The sequence below is a fragment of the Phyllostomus discolor genome, chromosome 3 (genome assembly GCF_004126475.2).
Source record: "Phyllostomus discolor isolate MPI-MPIP mPhyDis1 chromosome 3, mPhyDis1.pri.v3, whole genome shotgun sequence".
In the NCBI taxonomy this organism is placed as follows: Eukaryota; Metazoa; Chordata; class Mammalia; order Chiroptera; family Phyllostomidae; genus Phyllostomus; species Phyllostomus discolor.
The window spans coordinates 184,154,021-184,172,924 of NC_040905.2; the positions used below are offsets into that span (position 1 = coordinate 184,154,021).

The 18,904-nt window shown below is 48.8% G+C and overlaps 1 protein-coding gene and 1 long non-coding RNA gene across 2 annotated transcripts in view; one reads left to right on the forward strand and one right to left on the reverse strand.

Annotated features, from left to right (window-relative positions):
* The window catches only part of GNE (glucosamine (UDP-N-acetyl)-2-epimerase/N-acetylmannosamine kinase), a 49,920-nt gene extending 44,883 nt beyond the window's left edge, over window positions 1-5,037 (reverse strand). The window contains exon 1 of the mRNA XM_036021921.1: window positions 4,865-5,037. Coding sequence (XP_035877814.1) covers window positions 4,865-4,915 — 51 coding nt within the window. The 5' untranslated portion in view covers window positions 4,916-5,037. The remainder of the gene's footprint in view (window positions 1-4,864) is intronic.
* Window positions 1,847-2,277, forward strand: LOC118499729. The gene is made up of 2 exons (XR_004902251.1): window positions 1,847-2,014; window positions 2,217-2,277. It is a non-coding gene; the product is annotated as an uncharacterized LOC118499729 (long non-coding RNA).
* Window positions 5,038-18,904: the final 13,867 nt, after the last annotated feature.

Here is an 18,904-nt window from a genome sequence, read left to right on the forward strand (position 1 = left end):
ATGTGAGTGCTTCGGTTGCATGCAGATATACGTAATTTATGTCCGTAAGTCCAAAGCATGAACAAAAGGTCTGAACATTTCTCTTCTCGTGTCCTTCACTCCCCTCCTCTGGAATGAATCCAATTCAACCTTTCAGATCATTTGTTCTTCTTCCCTACCCTGCTTCGGGTCCTTGAATGTGCCCACCCCCTTGTGATTACACCCTGCCCTGGGTCTTCTACAAATGCCATCTTTCGGAATTTCTTTCACTCTCAAATGGTCCGTTTTGACTTTTGTGTACGTGATTCCTTGGATGTATACTCTGGCCTCGTCCCTCTGGTTCTAGGCCTGTCAACTCGAGTGCCTGCCAGGTTAGCTCCTCACCTCCAACTCAGTATCTAAAATTCAGTTTGGTTTTCTTCTTCTTGACTTCCCCGTTTCTCTTCATGGTATCAACTTGCCACTTGCATTCAGGCTCAAAATCATGGCGTCATATTTTCATACTCTCTCTCTGTCTAACATTCAATCTTCCAAATTCTTTAAAATATGTTTTGGGGGGAGGTTTGGGGTGGGGGGAACCTACTCTTCCCATTTCTACTACCACCATCTTAATTCATTCAAATCTTCATCCTCTTATATCCTTAATTCAGAGGTGCCTCTATTTTAAAAGGTCTTTACAATCCTGACTTTAAAAAAAAAATAAATTTATTTTTAGAGAGAGGGGAAGGGAAAGAGAAAGGAAGAGAACATCAATGTGTGGTTGCCTCTTATGTGGCCACCACTAGGGACCAGCCAGGCATGTGCCCTGGCTGGGACTCGACCCGGCGACCCTTTGGTTCACAGCCCTCGCTCAATCCACTGAGCTACACCAGCCAGGGCTTAAGAGTTATTTTTAATTAACAATACATTTAGCGTAGTTTTTATTACAAAGTCTGTTATGTCAATAGTGTCTTAGATATAAGCAAGCACGGCGCCCCAGCCCTGCGCTTCCCCTTGCTCTTCAGCCCGCATTCCCTCGCTTCTCTGGCCTGTCCTGCGCACTGCAGCCTGATTAATCTACTTACAAGGCTGCTTTCATTAAGCCATTTCTTTGATTAAGAAACACTTCCTTGTCTCCCCATCCCCCACCAGGTAAAATATACCTAGGGGATCAACTTCGGCGCTAAACGTCCCCCGCAATCAGGCCCTGACTCCCTCCCGGCCCTGCCGCCAGTATTCCCCTGTCCAGGTCCTTCTGCGCTGAACAGATCGCTGTGTCAGCCTCCACTGGTGTCGTTCCCCACTCAGGCTTCAAGTCCCATCTCTGTTTTGAAAGTGAATCTGAACCAACACCTTACCCCCACATAATCTCTTCCTCCTCCAAATTCCTGTAGCCCTTGTCTTGACTGCTCATTTTATACTAATTATCTCTCCAATGTTCCTTCTGTAAGGACGCTGAGAAACCAGCCACACTGGTCACCTCACTCCACATGTCCTCTTTCTCCCATCGGATCGCGCGTTCCTCGAAGCGAGGTCTGTCGGGCGTGCCCGTCTCCCTGGTGCACGCTTGGATCTTGACATGTAACCAGTACAGGCTCATCAGCATCGAGTCGAACAGGGAGATCACATCTCTTATCAGAACGTCCTTGCCATCCCAGTTCTTTTCCCTCTGGCTAGTCCTAGGCACTTACTCTACTCTCCGCCAGCACCCAAGCTTACGGCCCTGGGAGGATAACACTCTTCCTCAGGCATCGGAGTGAGTCCGGTGTGAGAGAGTGTGGTGAGCTGAAGAGCAAGGAGAAACGCAGCCGTGTTGTGAGACAGACGGGTGGGGGCAGAAAGCAGCTGGAGATGCAGCTAGGACGGGGGTGAGGCCAGGTCCGCGGGGGCCCTGGGTGCGTCATGCTAAGACGGTCAGGCTCTCTCCACACTAGAACCGGGAGGTTTTTTAATCAGGGGAGATGAGGGGAGATGATCAGATGCGCTTAATTAGAACTGTGGAAGATGAATTGGAAAGAGGAGGAAGGACTAGAAGGAGGGAGGCCCACTAGGAGTAGTATTTTTTTTAAAGATTTTATTTATTTATTTTTAGAGAGGGAAGGGAGAGAGAAAGAGAGAGAGAAAGAAACATCAATCTGCGGTTGCTGGGGGTCATGGCCTGCAACCCAGGCATGTACCCTGACTGGGAATCGAACCTGCGACACTTGGGTTCATAGCCCGCGCTCAATCCACTGAGCTACACCAGCCAGGGCTAGGAGTAGTATTTTAAGACCTGAATTAAGGTGATGGAAGTGGGAAGGAAGAGCGAGAAGATGGAATTAAAAGAGTACAAAGACTGGACAGAACTAGGCGGCAGAAGGGATGGTGGTGGGAGGAAATGACTCGTGTTTCTACTCCAGAAAGCTGGGTGGACTGGCAGTGCTCTCATCTGAAGCAGAGGAGGGGCGGCGCGAGGCTGGCGGGGGAGGCGAGAACCCGCAGCTCTGGTGGGGAAGCGCTGAAATCGCAGCACCGAGGGGGCGTTCTCATCAGACTCAGGACCTGGAGAAAGGTACGGCCTGGAGATACGGATCTGCGATAAGGCATAATTCACCCCCCAACTCTGTGTTATTTGAAACACACTGCTACTTCTCGCCCCAGGAACCCAGCAGCATTTCTTGTCCCACCTCTTTCGCCAGGTTTTTCTAAGGCCCCTGACTACTGGTTTGTTATACTTCTACTCTCGGCCAGTTCAGAGCTCGTTTTATGGTATTTTACAGATAGCAGTTATTTAAATCTTAGGCAATTAGACTCTTAGCCATTGTCAAATTTAACTTTGTAGAATGTAAAGTTCTGTGGAAACCCAGGGACTTCCGTTTATTGTGTTTTGCGTTTAACACTCAGGGGTGCTTTCTGGCCACGTTACCCCTTTTCTGGCTCCCTTTTCCCAGCTGTCCAGCCTTTCCCACCCTCCAGCTTCTCTTCTTGGAACCCCTTCTTTACACTTCAGGTCACCGCCACATTCTGGAAACTTTCTTCTTCCTGGGTTTCCATGACACCCCTGATTTCCCACTTACCTCCAATCCCTCTGGCTGCTATACTTCCTCTACTTAAAAATGAATTTTTTTTTTTTCCTAAGATTCCCCATTTAGCCTTCCTTTCAACTCATTTTAGTATTTACCTAGTGAGAGCTCATCCACTTGCATGGCCTAACACAACCATTGACGTTTATTTCTAAATCTGAATCTCTTCTCAGTGTTCTCCATCCAAACCCAAACACCCAGCTCTTCTGGGAGGACCTTTATCAGGAAGTGCCCCACAGGCACTTCACATCAACCCACCAAAATGAGATTTTCTTCCTCTCCGTAACCTCGGGCTCTCTCCATTCTAAGTCTCAGTGAAGGATACTGTCGTCCCCCAGGAACCTGGGAGGAATCCTTGACTTCTCCACCTGTACCTCCCAAATCCAGTCTGTCATGAAATCCTATCAACTTCACGTGTGAAATGAGCATTTCCCTAGAAGAGCACGTGATGTGATGGAAGATGACAAGAGGGGAGCGAGAATAGCACGTGAAGGAGAGGCCTAGCACGGCGGGAGAAAAGTTTGGCTGGAGAATACGGAAAACCATCAAGCGGATGTGACTGGAAGACAGTGCACTGTAAATGAGCTGACGTGGTCACAGCACCACCGAATGTAGGCAGATGGATGAAATGGGCATTGCAAGGCGCATTTTTTAATGATAAATCAGTCACATGAAAAATGAGAGTCAGAGCAACTTTAGCTTTGTAACTAGAAACAACCATTTCTTAGATTTTATTGAAGACGTGAGGGAAAAACGACAACTAAGAAGTTCCAACTAGAAGCTCAGAAAAGCTGACCTTGAATTTGAATGTCAGTGAAAGTATACCAAAAAATCAAACAAATTCTCACTGAAGGAGGCAGATTGAAATTAGGCAGCAGTGGTATAGCTAGAAGTAGACTGTTGGAAATAATCGCAAGAATGACATCATTTGATTGAAAAGTGCCTATAAGCCGTTCCTCACCTATAGATAATCTTTACATTGAATATATATTTATATATAATATATATTTTATCCTCACCTGAGGGGTTTTTAAAATTAATTTCGAGAGGAAAGGAGAGAGAAACATCAATGTAAGAGAGAAACGTCAATCAGTTGCCTCACATACATACACATCCTGACCAGGGGTCGAACCTGCAACATTTTGGTGTATGGGATGACAGTCCAACCAACTGAGTGACCTGGCCAGGGTGAATATATATATTTTTTAAATCACCAAATTGAAATGTGGTGACTTCCTAAAACATCTGAATTTCCAATTTCAATAAAAATGTAGGTTAAAGTGATAATAGCATGATAATATAGCACACTATATGACATATTGATACATTGATAAACATGGTAATTTCCATTTTATTGGGGTTAGATACTGTATAACTCAGAGTAAGTGCACTTTCCTCCCTGATGTGGTTAGTCAGTAGTTAAATAACTGGGAGACAACGAAGTACATCCCAGGCAGCTCTAAAAATCATGTTGCAAAAGCGAAGTAACAAATACAAATAGTTGTAGCAAACTTTTACTTCTGTAAATAAACCGCATTTCTGAAGCAGAAGATTCAAAAAGTAAGAATAAATCTACTTTCTTGGATGAAAGTGAGGGCTCTAAAGGGGAGTTCATTTTGAGCTTTCAGTTTAGAAATGCGAAGAGACCATGAGTTTCTGCAGTTTTGAGAAACAAATAGGAACCATAAAACGACTAACATGCGTTAGCAGGTACAATGTGACATTAGAAAGGAATGATGGATGCGTTTAAAACCAAAGCTCTCCTCTTCTTCCTTGCAATTTCCCCCTTTCTTTCTGATTGCAATTTCAATGATAAAACTCTCCCAAACTGCTAAGTTACTTACATGAGGTCCTTCAGAGCATGGCCCCCAGTAAAAAGACATGTTGATTTCCATCTCCGCCGGAGCTCTGTACCCAGAGTTGTTTGAATCAAGGAGCAGGGCAGCTGTTTGTTCTTCTGGTTTGGCTGCAACTGAGCAGTCATTAACAGGCACATGAATTCTGGACAGAATATCCAGCCGCACCTCTAGGAGGAAGTTAGTGTCTGAGGGTTACTTCCCTGTTTTTGGAATACCATGCTACCTGATGAGTTTATTCTACCTGATGAGTTTATCCATTCTGATGAGTTTATTTTCTACTCCAAAAATTATTTTCTTCTGAGTTTCCTGAAGGTAGAAAAAAAATCTACAATCAAAATCTCAATAGTCTTTTCACATTGCTTTCACACATGGTACATTCAAAACATTTATTGAGCCCTGGCTGGCGTAGCTCAGTGGATTGAGCGCGGGCTGCGACCCAAAGTGCCGCAGGTTCGATTCCCAGTCAGGGCACATGCCTGGGTGGCAGGCCACGGCCCCCAGCAACCGCACATTGATGTTTCTCTCCATCTCTCTCTCTCTCTCTCTCTCTCCCTTCCCTCTCTAAAAATAAAAATAAATAAAATTTAAAAACAAACAAACAAACAAACAAAAAACATTTATTGATATACTGCTTTGAGCCAAAAAAGTAAAAATAAGAAATTTAAATGGAGGATTCAAGTTTCCTTCATAGCCATAGACCTCAACATATTGAAAACCCTTAGTTTCATGAGATTGAAGGGGGAAAAAGAATATTATTGCATTTTATCTCAGCTACATTTGAATAGAAAACTTGCTACATTTTATAAAGGGTGTACTCTGCACCTTGGTGCTCAGGGACGCCCCACAACCAGATTGGTGGAAAGGGATACAGGCTGGTGATCTGCCATTTTTATCTCATTGGTATGTGTTCATCTGAACACATCACCAGCCTAGCCTTGTCTGCCATACAACTTTAAATTCTATTGAAGGGAAGCTTATTAAAATAAAAAGTAGTCTATTGCAAAGAAGAGAACACTTTATACTGCTCCTCTTAGTTTTTATTTTAATTGTTGATTTATTGCTTTGAGAGAGAGAAACATCGATTTGTTGTTCCACTTATTTATGTATTCATTGGTTAATTCTAGTATGTGCCCTGATTGGAGATCAAACCCACAACCTTGGCATATGGGGGCGACACTCTCACCAACTGAGCTAGGCAGCCAGGGCTCGCCGCCGATGTTAAAAACTGATGCAGAGGGCTTCTGGTCAAGATGGCGGCACAGGTAAACCTCCTCTCATGACCACATCAAAACTGCAACTAAACTACAGAACAACCATTACTGACAGCTGCCAGAAGTCTAGCTGAACAGAAGTCCTGTACCTGAGGACGTGCAGAAGCAGCCATGTCGAGACTGGTGGGGGGGGTGGAGACAAAGAACAGGCTGACCCCACGCCCGCCGGAGACAGTTAAAACTCAGGAGGGCTGCCTCCGGGGTGCAGCGGTCCCACAGGAGGATCAGGGAGTCCCGGCCCCACAGGGGGAGCCCCAGTCCAGGGCTCTCGCACCCGGAGAAGTCCCCTAACTTCTGGCTGTGAAAACCAGTGGGTACGGTGGCTGAGTGAGACAGAGGGCTTCTGGAGTTCCAGGCACTCCTCTTAAAGGGTCTCTGCATGGGCTAACTCACTGACCCGCTCGCTCACAAGAGAAGGTGCTGCGACTGATCGAACATGTCAAAAGTGGTCTGAGAACTTTCGTGCTGGAGAGTCTCGCTGGCGATGCTCCCTGGTCAGATAGGCCAGCTGAGTTGATAGCGATCAAATCGAGACATGAATCGAGAACAATCAATGTTATACAATGTGGGAGATCACCAACATACTCAAAATATCCAAATCAATAAAGTTTTTGGTGAAAATGAAAAATGTCTCTTTTATTTTACAGAAAAAAATAAATGGACTTTTTGGTCAACCCCGTACATTAGGACCTGAGGATCTTTTCTTGTTTTCCATCTAATTCTTCCTTAGAGTTGACTCAAAGGGAAACTGACTCAAGCCTGCTCTGTGGGCTTGGCCCTTGAGTGCGTGTGTGTGCGTGTGCGTGTGTGTGTGTGTTTTCTTCCCCCTCACTTCATCTTTCCAGGCAGCTCTGTGAGTAAAGTTGGCTCAGGGCCCACAGCAACGGGGCAGGCCAGCCCAGCCACGCTCACCCTCTGTCCTTTCTCTCGTCCACCTCAGAGCATTGCTTTGGGCTCCAGAGGGCAAGACGCCAAGGATCAGATTTGGGGGGAGGTTAGATGCCGCCTTTTGGCTAAGCCAGGAGCTGTAAAAGCCAACTTCCCCAGACGTTATCCCACTTTGCCCCATGCGGCACTACCCTCAGAATGACTTTCCAGGGCTCCTCCCCCACTGGGACTTGGCTTTGTCGACAACCGCCTCTGCCTCTTGCATTTTCAATCTCTTCCTTCCTGTAAGGGCCACCCTGTCTGTGTGCCAGCGTGTTCCTCCGCGGCAAAAACAGACTGAGCGGACCCTCTCCAGTCCTCTCTGCCGTGTGGTCTTTGCATGCTGATGCCACCTCTTCCTTCCCATCATCACCAGATATTGGAGGAATGAGTTATGCTTAGGGCATTCACCTGGCAGCCACCCACTCATGCCTTAATGTGTCTTTTAATTATTTTTTATTATTTTTAAGATTTTAATTTATTTTTTAGAGAGAAGAGAAGGGAGGGAGAAAGAGAGGGAGAAACATTGATATGCAAAGAGAAATGTCCATCCATTGCCTCTTGCATGCAGGCCCCCAGCTGAGGACCTGACCTGAAACCCAGGCATGGGCCCTGACTGGGAATGGAACCTGTGACCATTCGATTTGCAGGCCAAGGCTCAACCCCCTGAGCCATGCCAGCCAGGGCGTCCTTAATTTGTCCAGTCTGTCTTCAGGCTCCACCCTCCCCTAAAATGCTATTGTCAAAGTCAGGAGCCCTTCTCATGACCCCCACACACCTCGCAGCCTGTGGCTGGCAGAGCCTCCCTTGGCTCCCACACCAGATGGCCTCCTGTGCTCCTTTCAAGGCTTTTCCTGCCTTATCTTCTCCTCCCCCAGAATGATGGCACCCAGAGGGCTGTTTCCTGGCCTCCTTGCTCTCTCCCTACATCTGTCCTCTCTCGAGGCAACTCCTCTGCGCCACCTCCGCCCTTCAACCCGGCGCACCCCCTGCCTTCGCAAGAGAGAAAGGCCGTGGCATTTCACCCCATTCTCATTCCCTCCCAGGACCCAAAACTAAAAATAGAAAATGTTGCCAGCCTTATGACAAGGCCTCTGGGAAGGTCAGTGGGAACAGCTCAGGGTTTCAGAAAGGAAGCGTGATCCCTGGGAGTCAGGCGGTTCAGAAGAACAAGGAGATTCGTAAAGAAGGAGACGCAGCAGCCCAGCGGCCTTGCTTTCTGCTGACGGGATGCAAACCAGCCAGCGGTCAGGGCAACGTGCAGACAGGGACCCGCCTGCAGAGAGATGTCAGTCAAAGCGTTATTGTTATCCGGAGACCTCGGGGCAGACGGCAGTGAGGTCACACCATTTACCCTGAAGAGTGACCCACAGCTCCTCAGGCAATGATGAGGGGAAATAAAAGCCTAAGAAGTGCTCCAGGGACAGCCCACGGACAGAGGCTGCCCCTGCCGCTACTCGCTACTCGAGGCCCCCTCAGCACACCCCTGCTGCTTGCTGGCGCTCTCTGGGGAGAGCCGGGGGGCCCTACAGAGGGGCCTTCTTACCAGGCAATGGCAAACCTGTTTGAAATGTCAGCGGGTTCTGACTGCAGCCGGCAGAAAACTCTTATTCAGAAAGCAGGGGCCCCTCTTTCCTTCCTAGGTCCCCAAGAGCTGCCCCCAAGTGCTGCTGGAACATGAAGCCCAGCGGCCGTGGGCAGCCCTGCCAGCGTACAATGAGGGAACAGAGCAGGTGGATGCCCATCTGCCCAGGTGCAGCTGCTGCTGTGAGAGACGGAGTGAGTGTGTCAGCATCAGGCAGAACTAAGCAGGACCACCCCGCCCAGGCTCTGCTTTATTACCCACAGATATGTGTTAATGAGGGGCAGAGCCCTAGCACAGGGGTCTGGGCTGAGTGTGTGAGTGTGAGTGTGTGTGTATGACGGGGAACATGTTTGTGAGACTACAGAGTAAAGCATGCACACTCTGGGAGGAGAAGGAGGAGCTGTGGGCAGCAGGGTGGGGTGAGCACTGAAGTCAGCACGGGAGCGCCCACCCCAGGAGGAAACAAGGCCTGAAGAGACAGACTGTCGCGCCTAAGCCAGCAGGTCCCTATGTGTGCAGGGCGCCCATGAGCTGTCCTGCGTGTTCCAGGACATGGTGTCCAGGAGAAGGGTATTGGTTGAGTCGAAGACAAAGCGGGCATCGACCAGGGAGGCCGGAGCCTGGGAGCCCGGGGTGGGGGCTCGGGGGGCACAGCAGACCCCCAGGGCATCACCTTTCCTTTGCCTTCATGTCTCTGCTGCTAGCAGGTCCAAGTCAAACAGAGCGATTTAAACCTTTCCCCTCCAGATTTCCTTTTCTTTTTCTGAACACTAAACTTATTTTTTAATGAAATATAGTGGAAGAATAGAGGAGAATACAACCCAGCTTTTAATGGTTGGCATGACTTTAGAGCTTGTGCTTGGGAGAGCAGATGCCACAGATGCCACGGAGTGATGTGCTCTTCCTGCTTCCGAGGGGACACTCGGTTTCCATCAGCCCCCTGCGGGGCTGCCTCCCGGCCGCGGGGCACCGTTCCCGTGAGAGTCATGGGGTTTACGTCCTGATGTAGGAAGGCAGGCACTGAAGAGGTGGAGCCCCATTCCCTTTCTCCTGCTCAGGAGGGTGGCTGGGCAGCAGGGCAGCTGTTCGCTGCGGTCCACGCACACAGGATGCCTGAAGAAGGCGTCGCTTGGCACCCGTGTCGTTAAGGGCACCTTCCCGGGCACTGGCACCGGCTTGTCCTGTCGATGGCTTTCATCCTGCTGGTCACTGTCTCACCAGCGCCTTTACTGAGTTGTACACCCGTGTTTACGGCGTGGCCTTGTAACCGCTGGAGTTCATGAATCATTACTGTAATTTTCCACTTAATGACTTGATCTGCAGATGGGTATTGCCGTACTTATGCAAGCATTTCCTCTCTCCACCTGCAAAATTAGGACAATACACCTACTTCAGAGATCCTCTGAGAATTGAGATAATACACAAAATCACCTAGCACAGTAATTGACAACATATATAGTAAATGTTTTCTCCTCTTCCTTTCTAAACTCTCACAAAGCATCCACTTCAAGTTCCATTTAGAATTCTCAAAGTGTTGCCAGAAAGGACCACAGTTAGAATTTCTGGAAACTGCTTTTGGTCCACTGATGGAAATTGTGACGTTTCCTTTCTTCCGATTAACCCAGTTGCTGGAAAACCTGTAGGCATTAACGGTGTCAATGTATGATTTTTCAAAAATGTAAAACTAGGACTTTCACACGAATATACAATAGCATATGTCAAAGATGAACGAATGGGCATTTATCAGTGCCCATTCATCGTGAGGGCACCAGTAAGACGTTGAGGCTGGGTCACAGGAGGATGCAAAGAGCAGAGAGGCAATGAAGAAAGAGAAAATGGTTTTGCTAATACATGCAACACTGGCTAATACCCACACGCAATCAAATGTGATGTTTGGGTTTATCTTTTCTACAAAAGAGAAACCAATGGTCTCCTTACTACACAAAATTCATTCGCATTGCTATGGACAAGAATTTTTGCATCCACCAATTATTTGCAGGTTTACTTCAACTCCTACAGAGATGGAAAAGAGCTCAGTCGGTAAGAAATCAGTCCAATTGCACAAGCCTAGAGAACCAGAAGATCAGAGATTCCGACAGGCAACGGTTAAGCTGAAAGGAAACCTAATCATCTCTGCCATGCATTTCCATACCTTGGACAGTTTTCCCCAAAGACACCTCTACCTGTAGGATGTGGTCTAGGAGGGTGGCCTTGAGATTTCCTCATTCTGAATTGTGGGACCGTAAAGTCAACCTGGCACAGCCCAGATCTGGACGGCCAGGCCCCTGTCACAGCCAGTGCCTTTTACCCCAGGCCCTGGTCACAGGAACTCCCCGCTCCCTGGACCTTGCTGGGGGTTAGGGGGAGGGCGCAGGGCAGGCAGCCCCAACAGGGTCCGTTGTGGTCCTGTGTTTGGTAGCCCGAGGGCTAGCTGCACGCGCAGCCCTGTGCTTTCAGGGTTCCCTCCACAAGCTGCTGCAGCAGACCGCCCTCCTGCGCTGTCCCTGCAAGCCCTAACTCACGCTGCAGAGATCGGGAACACGATGTGCAAACTTCCATAAAGCGCCATCAAACATTCGTCACATGCTGCCTTGGGACACTTTTGGTATCATATTGTTTTAACCTGTACAGTTTTAACAGGTGTTATTTCTTGTCTTCAATTAAGTTGTTCTTGGACAGCAGAAACGATTCCCCTCACCACAGCCCAGTCGCAGGCCTCAAATGCATACTCAACCGGTGTCGAATTAGGTGTTTAAACAGGTGTTTGATCAGATGTTAAATAAAAATTGATTGAAGGGATAGATAGGAGGTATTAGAATAGAGTCTATCCATGCTCAGAAAAATTCTTTAACTGGCCAGTGCCTTCAGAATGATGTGAGGGCAACTCATCAGGGAGCCCCCCTCCCCCCCGCACGGTCCCCTCTCCCTGCCTCGCCTGATGCTAACCCCCCAGTACAACACTGATGTTTGTGTCTCTGTACCTACTCTCCCGATCTGGAATGCTCTTTTCCTTCCCCTTCAAGGCTTAACTCAAACACCGTCTCCTCCATGAAGCCTTCCAGATCCCTCTGGTTGGAAGTTACCTTGATGCTTGCTTGTGCCCCACACAGCTCTGGTGAGAGGAGGGCAGAGGCAGATTGTGGAGTTAGGCTGCCTGAGTCCACTGATTAGTTCCATGATCTTTGGCAAGTTGCAAAACCATTCTGTGGCTGAGTTTGCTGGTACAAATTTTGAGAAAATGCTACTGCTCATCTCATAGGGTTTTGTTTTGTGAATATTAAATGAGTTAATACGTGTAAAACACTTAGAAGATGCCTGCACCCTGTCTGGTGTGGCTCTGTGGATTGAGCGCCAGCCTGTGGAGCAAGAGGTCGCTGGTTTGATTCCCAGTCAGGGCACATGCCTGGGTTGCAAGCCAGGTCCCCTGCGAGAGGCAACCACACATTGATGTTTCTCTTCTTCTCTTTCCCGCTCCCTTCCCCTCTAAAAATAAATAAGTCTTTAAAAAAATAGGAAGACAAAAAAAGATGCCTGCGACATAGCAAGTGCCCGTAGAAGTTAGTTATTCGGATTCCTTTTGGATGCCATCGTAATTCTTTACTGGTGCCTCCTTCAGTCAGTTCACTGTGTCTTACACTGACTTTACTTTTTACATTTCTGTCCCCTTCACTGAAGTAAGCTCCTTAAGGGATGTTTAGGGAACATGAGCTAAATGAATGGATACGTTAAAGACTGGATGGAAGGTTAAACAAATCCTAATCAAAAATCAAATTTTTTGCTCATTGTATGTATGACTTTTTAAAAAACCACTTAACTTTTTGACCTTCTGTGTCGCAGTCTCAGGCATCTGTTCGATCTGCAGTGCAATGTTTGGACAGTCCGGACACCTGCCGTAGCACCGGAGTCTCTGCGACATAAACCATCTTGTGCATATTTGTTTTCTGGGTGTAAGTCAGAGTAATAACCTGATAGTCAGTTTGTCTTACCTTTCAAAATCCACACATATAGTTAATTTTTTTTCTGAATGAAAGCCCCCAGATTGGGAAGAAGGAACATTACACCTAGCAAGTTATGTGATGTTGAAGAATTCACTTCCACACCTGGTTTTCTATATCATCATTTTAAAGATTTTATTCATTTTATTCTTTTAAAAAACTTTTAAAGATTTCATTTATTCATTTTTCAAAAGAGGGGAAGGGAAGGAGAGAGAGGAAGAGAAACTTCAATGTGTGGTTGTTTCTCGTGTGCCCTCTGGTAGGGGCCTGGCCTGCAACCCAGGCATGTGCCCAGACTGGGAATCAAACCAGCAACCCTTTTGTTCTCAGGCCTGCACTCAATCCGCTGAGCCACATCAGAGAGGACTATTTATTTTATTTTTAGAGAGAGGGGAAGTGGGGAGAAAGAGAAGGAGAGAAACATCAATGTGTGGTTGCCTGTCACATACCCACTACTGGGGACCTGGCCTGCAAGCCAGGCATGTGCCCTGATTGGGAATCGAACTGGTGACCCTTTGGTTTGTAGGCCAGTGCTCAATCCCCTGAGCCACACCAGCCAGGGCACATATGTTCATTTTTAAAAGGAGGTGATTTCACTGCCTCTGAGGAGCAAAGAGTTTTCACTGTACACCCAGCACCCCGAATTTATTATAAACCCTTTCCCGAGGACATTTTTTTCATTGTTTTTTTTTTTTTTTTTTTTGAGAGAGAGGAAGGGAAAGAGAGAAACATCAATGTGAGAGAGAAGCATTGATTGATTGTCTTCCCTATGTGCCTAGGCCGGGGATTTTATATTCAATCAAATCCCTATCAAAATTTCAATGACATTTATCACAGAAATAAATACAAAATCCTAAAATTTTTATGGAACAATAAAAAAACCAAATAGCCAAGGTAATCTGGAGGAGGAACAATGCTGGGGACATTATACTTTGTGATTTCAAACTATATTACAAAGCTGTAATAATCAAAACAGCACGATATTGTCCTGACCAGTGTGGCTCAGTTTCCACAAAGGGAAAGGACACCAGTTCAGTTCCTGGTCAGGGCACATGTCTGGATTATGAGTTTGGTCCCTGGTTGGGGGAGTGTGAGAGGCAACTGATTGGTGTTTCTCTGTCACATGGATGCTTCTCCCCCTCTCTTTCTCCCTCTCTTCCCCTCGCTCTAAAAATAAAGTTTAAAATAGAACAGCATGACATTAATATAAAAACACATATATAAACAAATGGAACAAAATATAGTGCTCAGAAATAAACCCATATATATTTGGTCAATTAATTGTTGACAAAGTCAAGAATACAATGAGGAAAAAACAGTCTCTTCAACACGTGGTGCTAGGAAAACTGGGCAGCACACGCGGAAGAATGAAACTGAACCACTATCTTATACTGTCTATACCACTGTCTTACACCAACTCCGGATGGATTACAAATGTGACCTGAAACCATGAAACTCCTAGAAGAAAACAGGGGTAAGCTTCATGACATTGGTCTCAGCACTAAAACATCTGAGGCCTGTTGATTCCCTCCGAGGCCCACAGCAGGGTGGCCCGGGTGTGGGGCGGGGCCAGATGAGCCATCCAGAACGAGGTCTGTCTGATGGACAGGTTTGTAAACCCATCGCTGAGAAAGCAGAAGCGGACACTGCCTTCTGTGGGTGAGCTTTTGTTCCGCCTCCGAGCTCTGTGCACAGGAGGCCGCATGACCTTTATTCCCAGCATCTGGTCCGAGGGGCCTTCTGATTGATTGTCAGTGAACACGGAGACCACGAACAGAAGCATGTGTCTGGCCTCAGCAGGGAGGGGTTTCTGGTTGGATCCTTTTCTCCAACTTTAGTCGTGCCTGTGTTGGGGAAGGCATTCCTAAATGTTTGCCAATGACCTTCAGAAGCTCCCCGTGTTGGGGTGCACCAGGCCAGAGCTCTTGAAGAACAGATAGGCAAGGCCCGGTGAGCCCGCCCGGCCCGCTGCGCGCCTGCAGCTTGGGAAAGTTCCCCTATCCCAGGCCCAACCGGCTGCGCTTTGTTCCGACAAACCCTTCCTAGGGCCAGAGGGAGGGCAGGGACAGTCACGGCTGCCCTGGAGGAAATACACACCAGTACCGGGAGAAGCCTGGGCCTAGTGGGTGCTGACGGGCCCGGGTCTGCAGCCCGGCGCAGCTTCCTGCCCAGCGGGTTCACTGGGGGAGCCACACGATACCCCTGGCTTTTGCTAAATCAGTCTTAACCTGAAAACGTCAACCCTCAGCACCGAGGGAGCGGCCCTGCAACCCGCCAAACGGCTGGAGGGGGAGCGGGAGGTGAGATGAAGGTGGGCATCGGGCTGCAGGCCCCAGCTGGCCCACCGGACGGAAGCCTGGACTTGGGGGTCACAGTCGAGGGAAGTCCACAGACAGAACAGAGAGGGCCCACAAACTTAGTACAGAAAAGATTAAAGAAAAAATTACACCCTGTTTTCACTAATCTCTGACTACCGTTCAGATTTTCCTTCCGTTAAGAACATAGGCCACAGATCTTCGTGGACTGGAAAACCTTTGACTTTGTCTCAACGACGGACACAGATGCTTTTCTACCTCGTTACGGTTGTCGCAAAGACCTTGAAATTTCACTTGCACTCCCTGTTCTTCAAAATCACAGCTCGTATTAGACCTACTGCTAGATCTGGTCATTAATGTGTTATTAAAATAGCATGTATTTTCCATGTCATAAACGTGTTAATATAAACGTGATAACTGTATTTCAGTATGACTGGTTCCCTCATGGTCCTGTGTGCGTATCTGAGGCATTGGAAACGTCGTTCTGGGAGGCGTCCACGGGCTTCACTGTTTTGCCAGAGGAGTGAGTTTATTGCCCATAGAAAGGTTAGGGACCCAGAACAGCGGCCAGCAAAGCGAAGTCCTAAACACACAAGACACGTGGGGTTCCGGGTCAACATCCTTTTCAGAAGACACAAAGCCCTTTGTTGCTCCTGTCCGCTGCCCTGGGCCAACTTAGAACAGGATGGGGGCAGATGGGTGAGAGGAGGGCCCTGGAGACAAAGCGTAGAGGAAGGTCGCAGGTGACACCCCCCCCCGCCCCCCCCCCCCCCCCCCCGCAACACACTGCACAAACACACCTAAGCACGTAAGTTAGAGCTGAACCAGCAGAGGCTCCAAGACCAAGACTCGCAGCCCCTTCCGTAGGTCTCTCTCACTCCGCAGCATCAGCTGGTTCCTCACAGACTCTGCAAGCCTCCCCTGAAAACTCCCAGCCCACTCCTAACCCCGAACCCCAGCCAGGGAGCTGCCCTGCCTGTGGAAAAACTGCTGGACCCCAAACAGCTTTCTCTCCGGAAGCTCAAGGTGAACTTTACAGCCTTTGCTTGATGACTCGGCTGCTTTTTGATCACTGAGTATGCGATCAAAAGCTCATTGTAAACACCCACTTGAACTTTGCAGTTTCCCTGTTTCATTAAGAAGACTAGCCATGTGTCAAGGACATGTTGACTCGGGAGCCGCCTCACTGCTGTAAGTCGGCCGTGGGGGTGGAAGGGTGTGGGCCGGAGCCAAGAGGAAGGGGCGTGGGCCCGAGTGGAGCGGCTGCCCTGGCAGCCAGCTGCCCTGGAACTGGCGAGGCTGGCCCCGGCTCTGACCCCGGGGGCGGCCAGGCTGTCGCTGCAGGGCTCCCTCACCAGACTTACTGCACCAGGAATGGCCTCCTGGTCGCCCCACCTAACGTGGGCCGCGTGGGAAGATCATGGCCGGAACAGGGCCTCCAGTTTCTCGTCCGGTGAAGCTGAGGCTGACACAGGGCCGGGGTAAGGGAACAGTGCTCACCTCGTTCTCCTAGGAATCCAGTGCCGTTAGAGACGCAAACAGACCAGAACCCAAAGCAAACACAACAACCCTGCCCCTCATTTACTTGCTGAAGTGCCAGTAGGAGCGTAGCCGACTGGGGGAGGGGGACGGAAGAGAAAGCTCCCTCTCGCCTGAAACCACTCATGGAGAGAACTGAGCTACTAGAAAACCTGGCTCTGCCTCCAACCCTCGGCTTGACCTTGGGTAACGCCCTTGTCCCGGTGTGCCTGAGTTTCCCCACTGGAGAGTGAACCAACCGCAGAAGATCAGTGGACTGGGGGTCGGGGGGAAAGCCTAGGGAGCTTGAGTACAAGGAGGCGGGCAGGTGGGGATCTGGAAGCTGGGCTCAGACCAGGAGAACTGAGGGACCAGTGGGGTCTGAGGAGGTAGTGGGCGCCTAGCCCGGGACAGACAGGACTCTCAAGGTGCCAGTGTCCCCCCAGTTGAGGCCCTACACACGAGTCCTGGCTGGAGACCTCTCCTGGGCATGGGCAGCCAGAGAAGAGTGCCGGGCTGGCGGCTGTCCTGCCCCAGAGGGACGACCTTGCAAGCTGAAGCCCTTGCCAGCCAGTCAGGTCTGTGTTTCAGTGGAAGAGATGTAAACCTTGTTCTGTTGGTAGCATTCATTCATTCATTCATTCATTGCTGTCTTTGGATAGTTTTTGCTTTCAAAAATAAACCATACTTATACAAATTCAAACATAACAAAAATATAAAACCTGTGAAAATAATGTTTTCCTAGTACTACCCCCTAGAGCAGGGGTGTCAAAAACTCATTTTCCCCAGGGGCCACATCAGCCTCGTGGTTGCCTTCAAAGCCGAATGTAACTTTAGGACTGTATAATGTAACTCCTCCTTCACTAGGGGCAAGGAGCTTGGCACTGCCGCCGGGCAGAAACAAGGTGCTGGGCTGGATAGAACAGGGTGGAGGCTGGCCTTGTGTTTGCCACCTGTGCCCTAGGGCAAACCATTTGTCCTTTTGTGTTCGTTGCATGCACTTTTTATTCGTTTTCCTTTTTTTGTTGGTAACATATGAACACACTTATTTTGGGCAATATAGAAATATTTGGATTAAAATATCAGGAAGTTCCTTTCCACTGCTTTCAACCCCCAATCCCGCTCCCTTCTGCAGAGAGAGTCACAGTCAACATTCTGGTTTCTGTCCCTCCCGACTTCCCGTGCAGGCAGCTCCTGCTCTGAACGTCAGCAGGGGCCTGGCCACGCCCCCAGCCTCTGCCCTTCTCGGGTAGGCGTCAGACACCGCCCCCTCTGCCCGGTGTCCAGGGGCACGTGTAAGCCCTCTGGCTGTGCCCTGAAGATTTCTCCCACGTAGCCTCAGGTGAGGGGGGAGCATGATTAACTGGGAGATGTCAAGCACGTGAGCCGTTCAGGACTTGGGTGTCAGGCCCTGGGGAGGAGGTGCTGGGTCGTTCCCCCAGGTCCCCAGGGACCCCGTGAAACATCCTGCTGTGGCACATTTCCTCCACTGCCACCTCGATGACCCCGCCTCCTCGCAGCCACACCCCGGAGTAGTCCCTCCCCACACTCACGGTGCCAGGAATGGTCTCCGAGACCAGTAGAATATGGCAAAAGGAATGGCATGCCACCTCCGAAATTAAGTTATAAGGTTCCTAGGTCATAAAAGACTTCAGTGCATTCTTCCTTGATCATTTGCTTTGGGAAAAGCAAGCTGCCCTGTTAAGCAGCCCTAGGGAGAGGCCCGTAGGCGAGGCGCCGGGGGCTGCCGACAGCCACCTGAACGAGCTTGGAAGCAGATCCTTCAGTCCAATTAAGTCTGCAAGACGGCAGCCTCAGCTGACAGCTTGATCATGATCTCCTAGGAGACCGTGAGCCAGAACTGCCCAATGAATTCACTCCTGGATTCCTGACCCACAGAGACTGTGTGACATCGTTATTGTTTGTCATTTTAAGCTGCTATGCTCAGTTCGGTTTAAAGATTTTTATTAAATATATACTTTATGCTGGGTGCTGAAGACTCAAAGATGACTAAGTTACTATCCTTGACCTTAAAAAATCCAACTTACAGTCAGTGATGGGGAAAATGACATAATCAGAGGTGGTAGCATTATTATGTAGACAGTACTATGTTAGATGTGGGAGTGGAGGGCTGCCTGGGAGAGATGAGCCCTGGGCTAAGCCTCAGTACAGAAGTAGAAGTTTCCCAGGCAGAGAAGGGTGGGGAAAGCCCTGGTTGGGTAGCTCAGTCGGATGGAGCATCCTGCCAATACGCCAAGGTTTAGGGTTCGATCCCTAGTCAGAGCACATACAAGAAGCAACAATAAATGAATAAATAAGCATAAGAAATCAATGTCTCTCTATTTTCCCCTCTCTCCAAAAAATATTCAATCAATAAATTAAAAAAAATAAAGAAGGCGGGGGGGGAGAAGTGG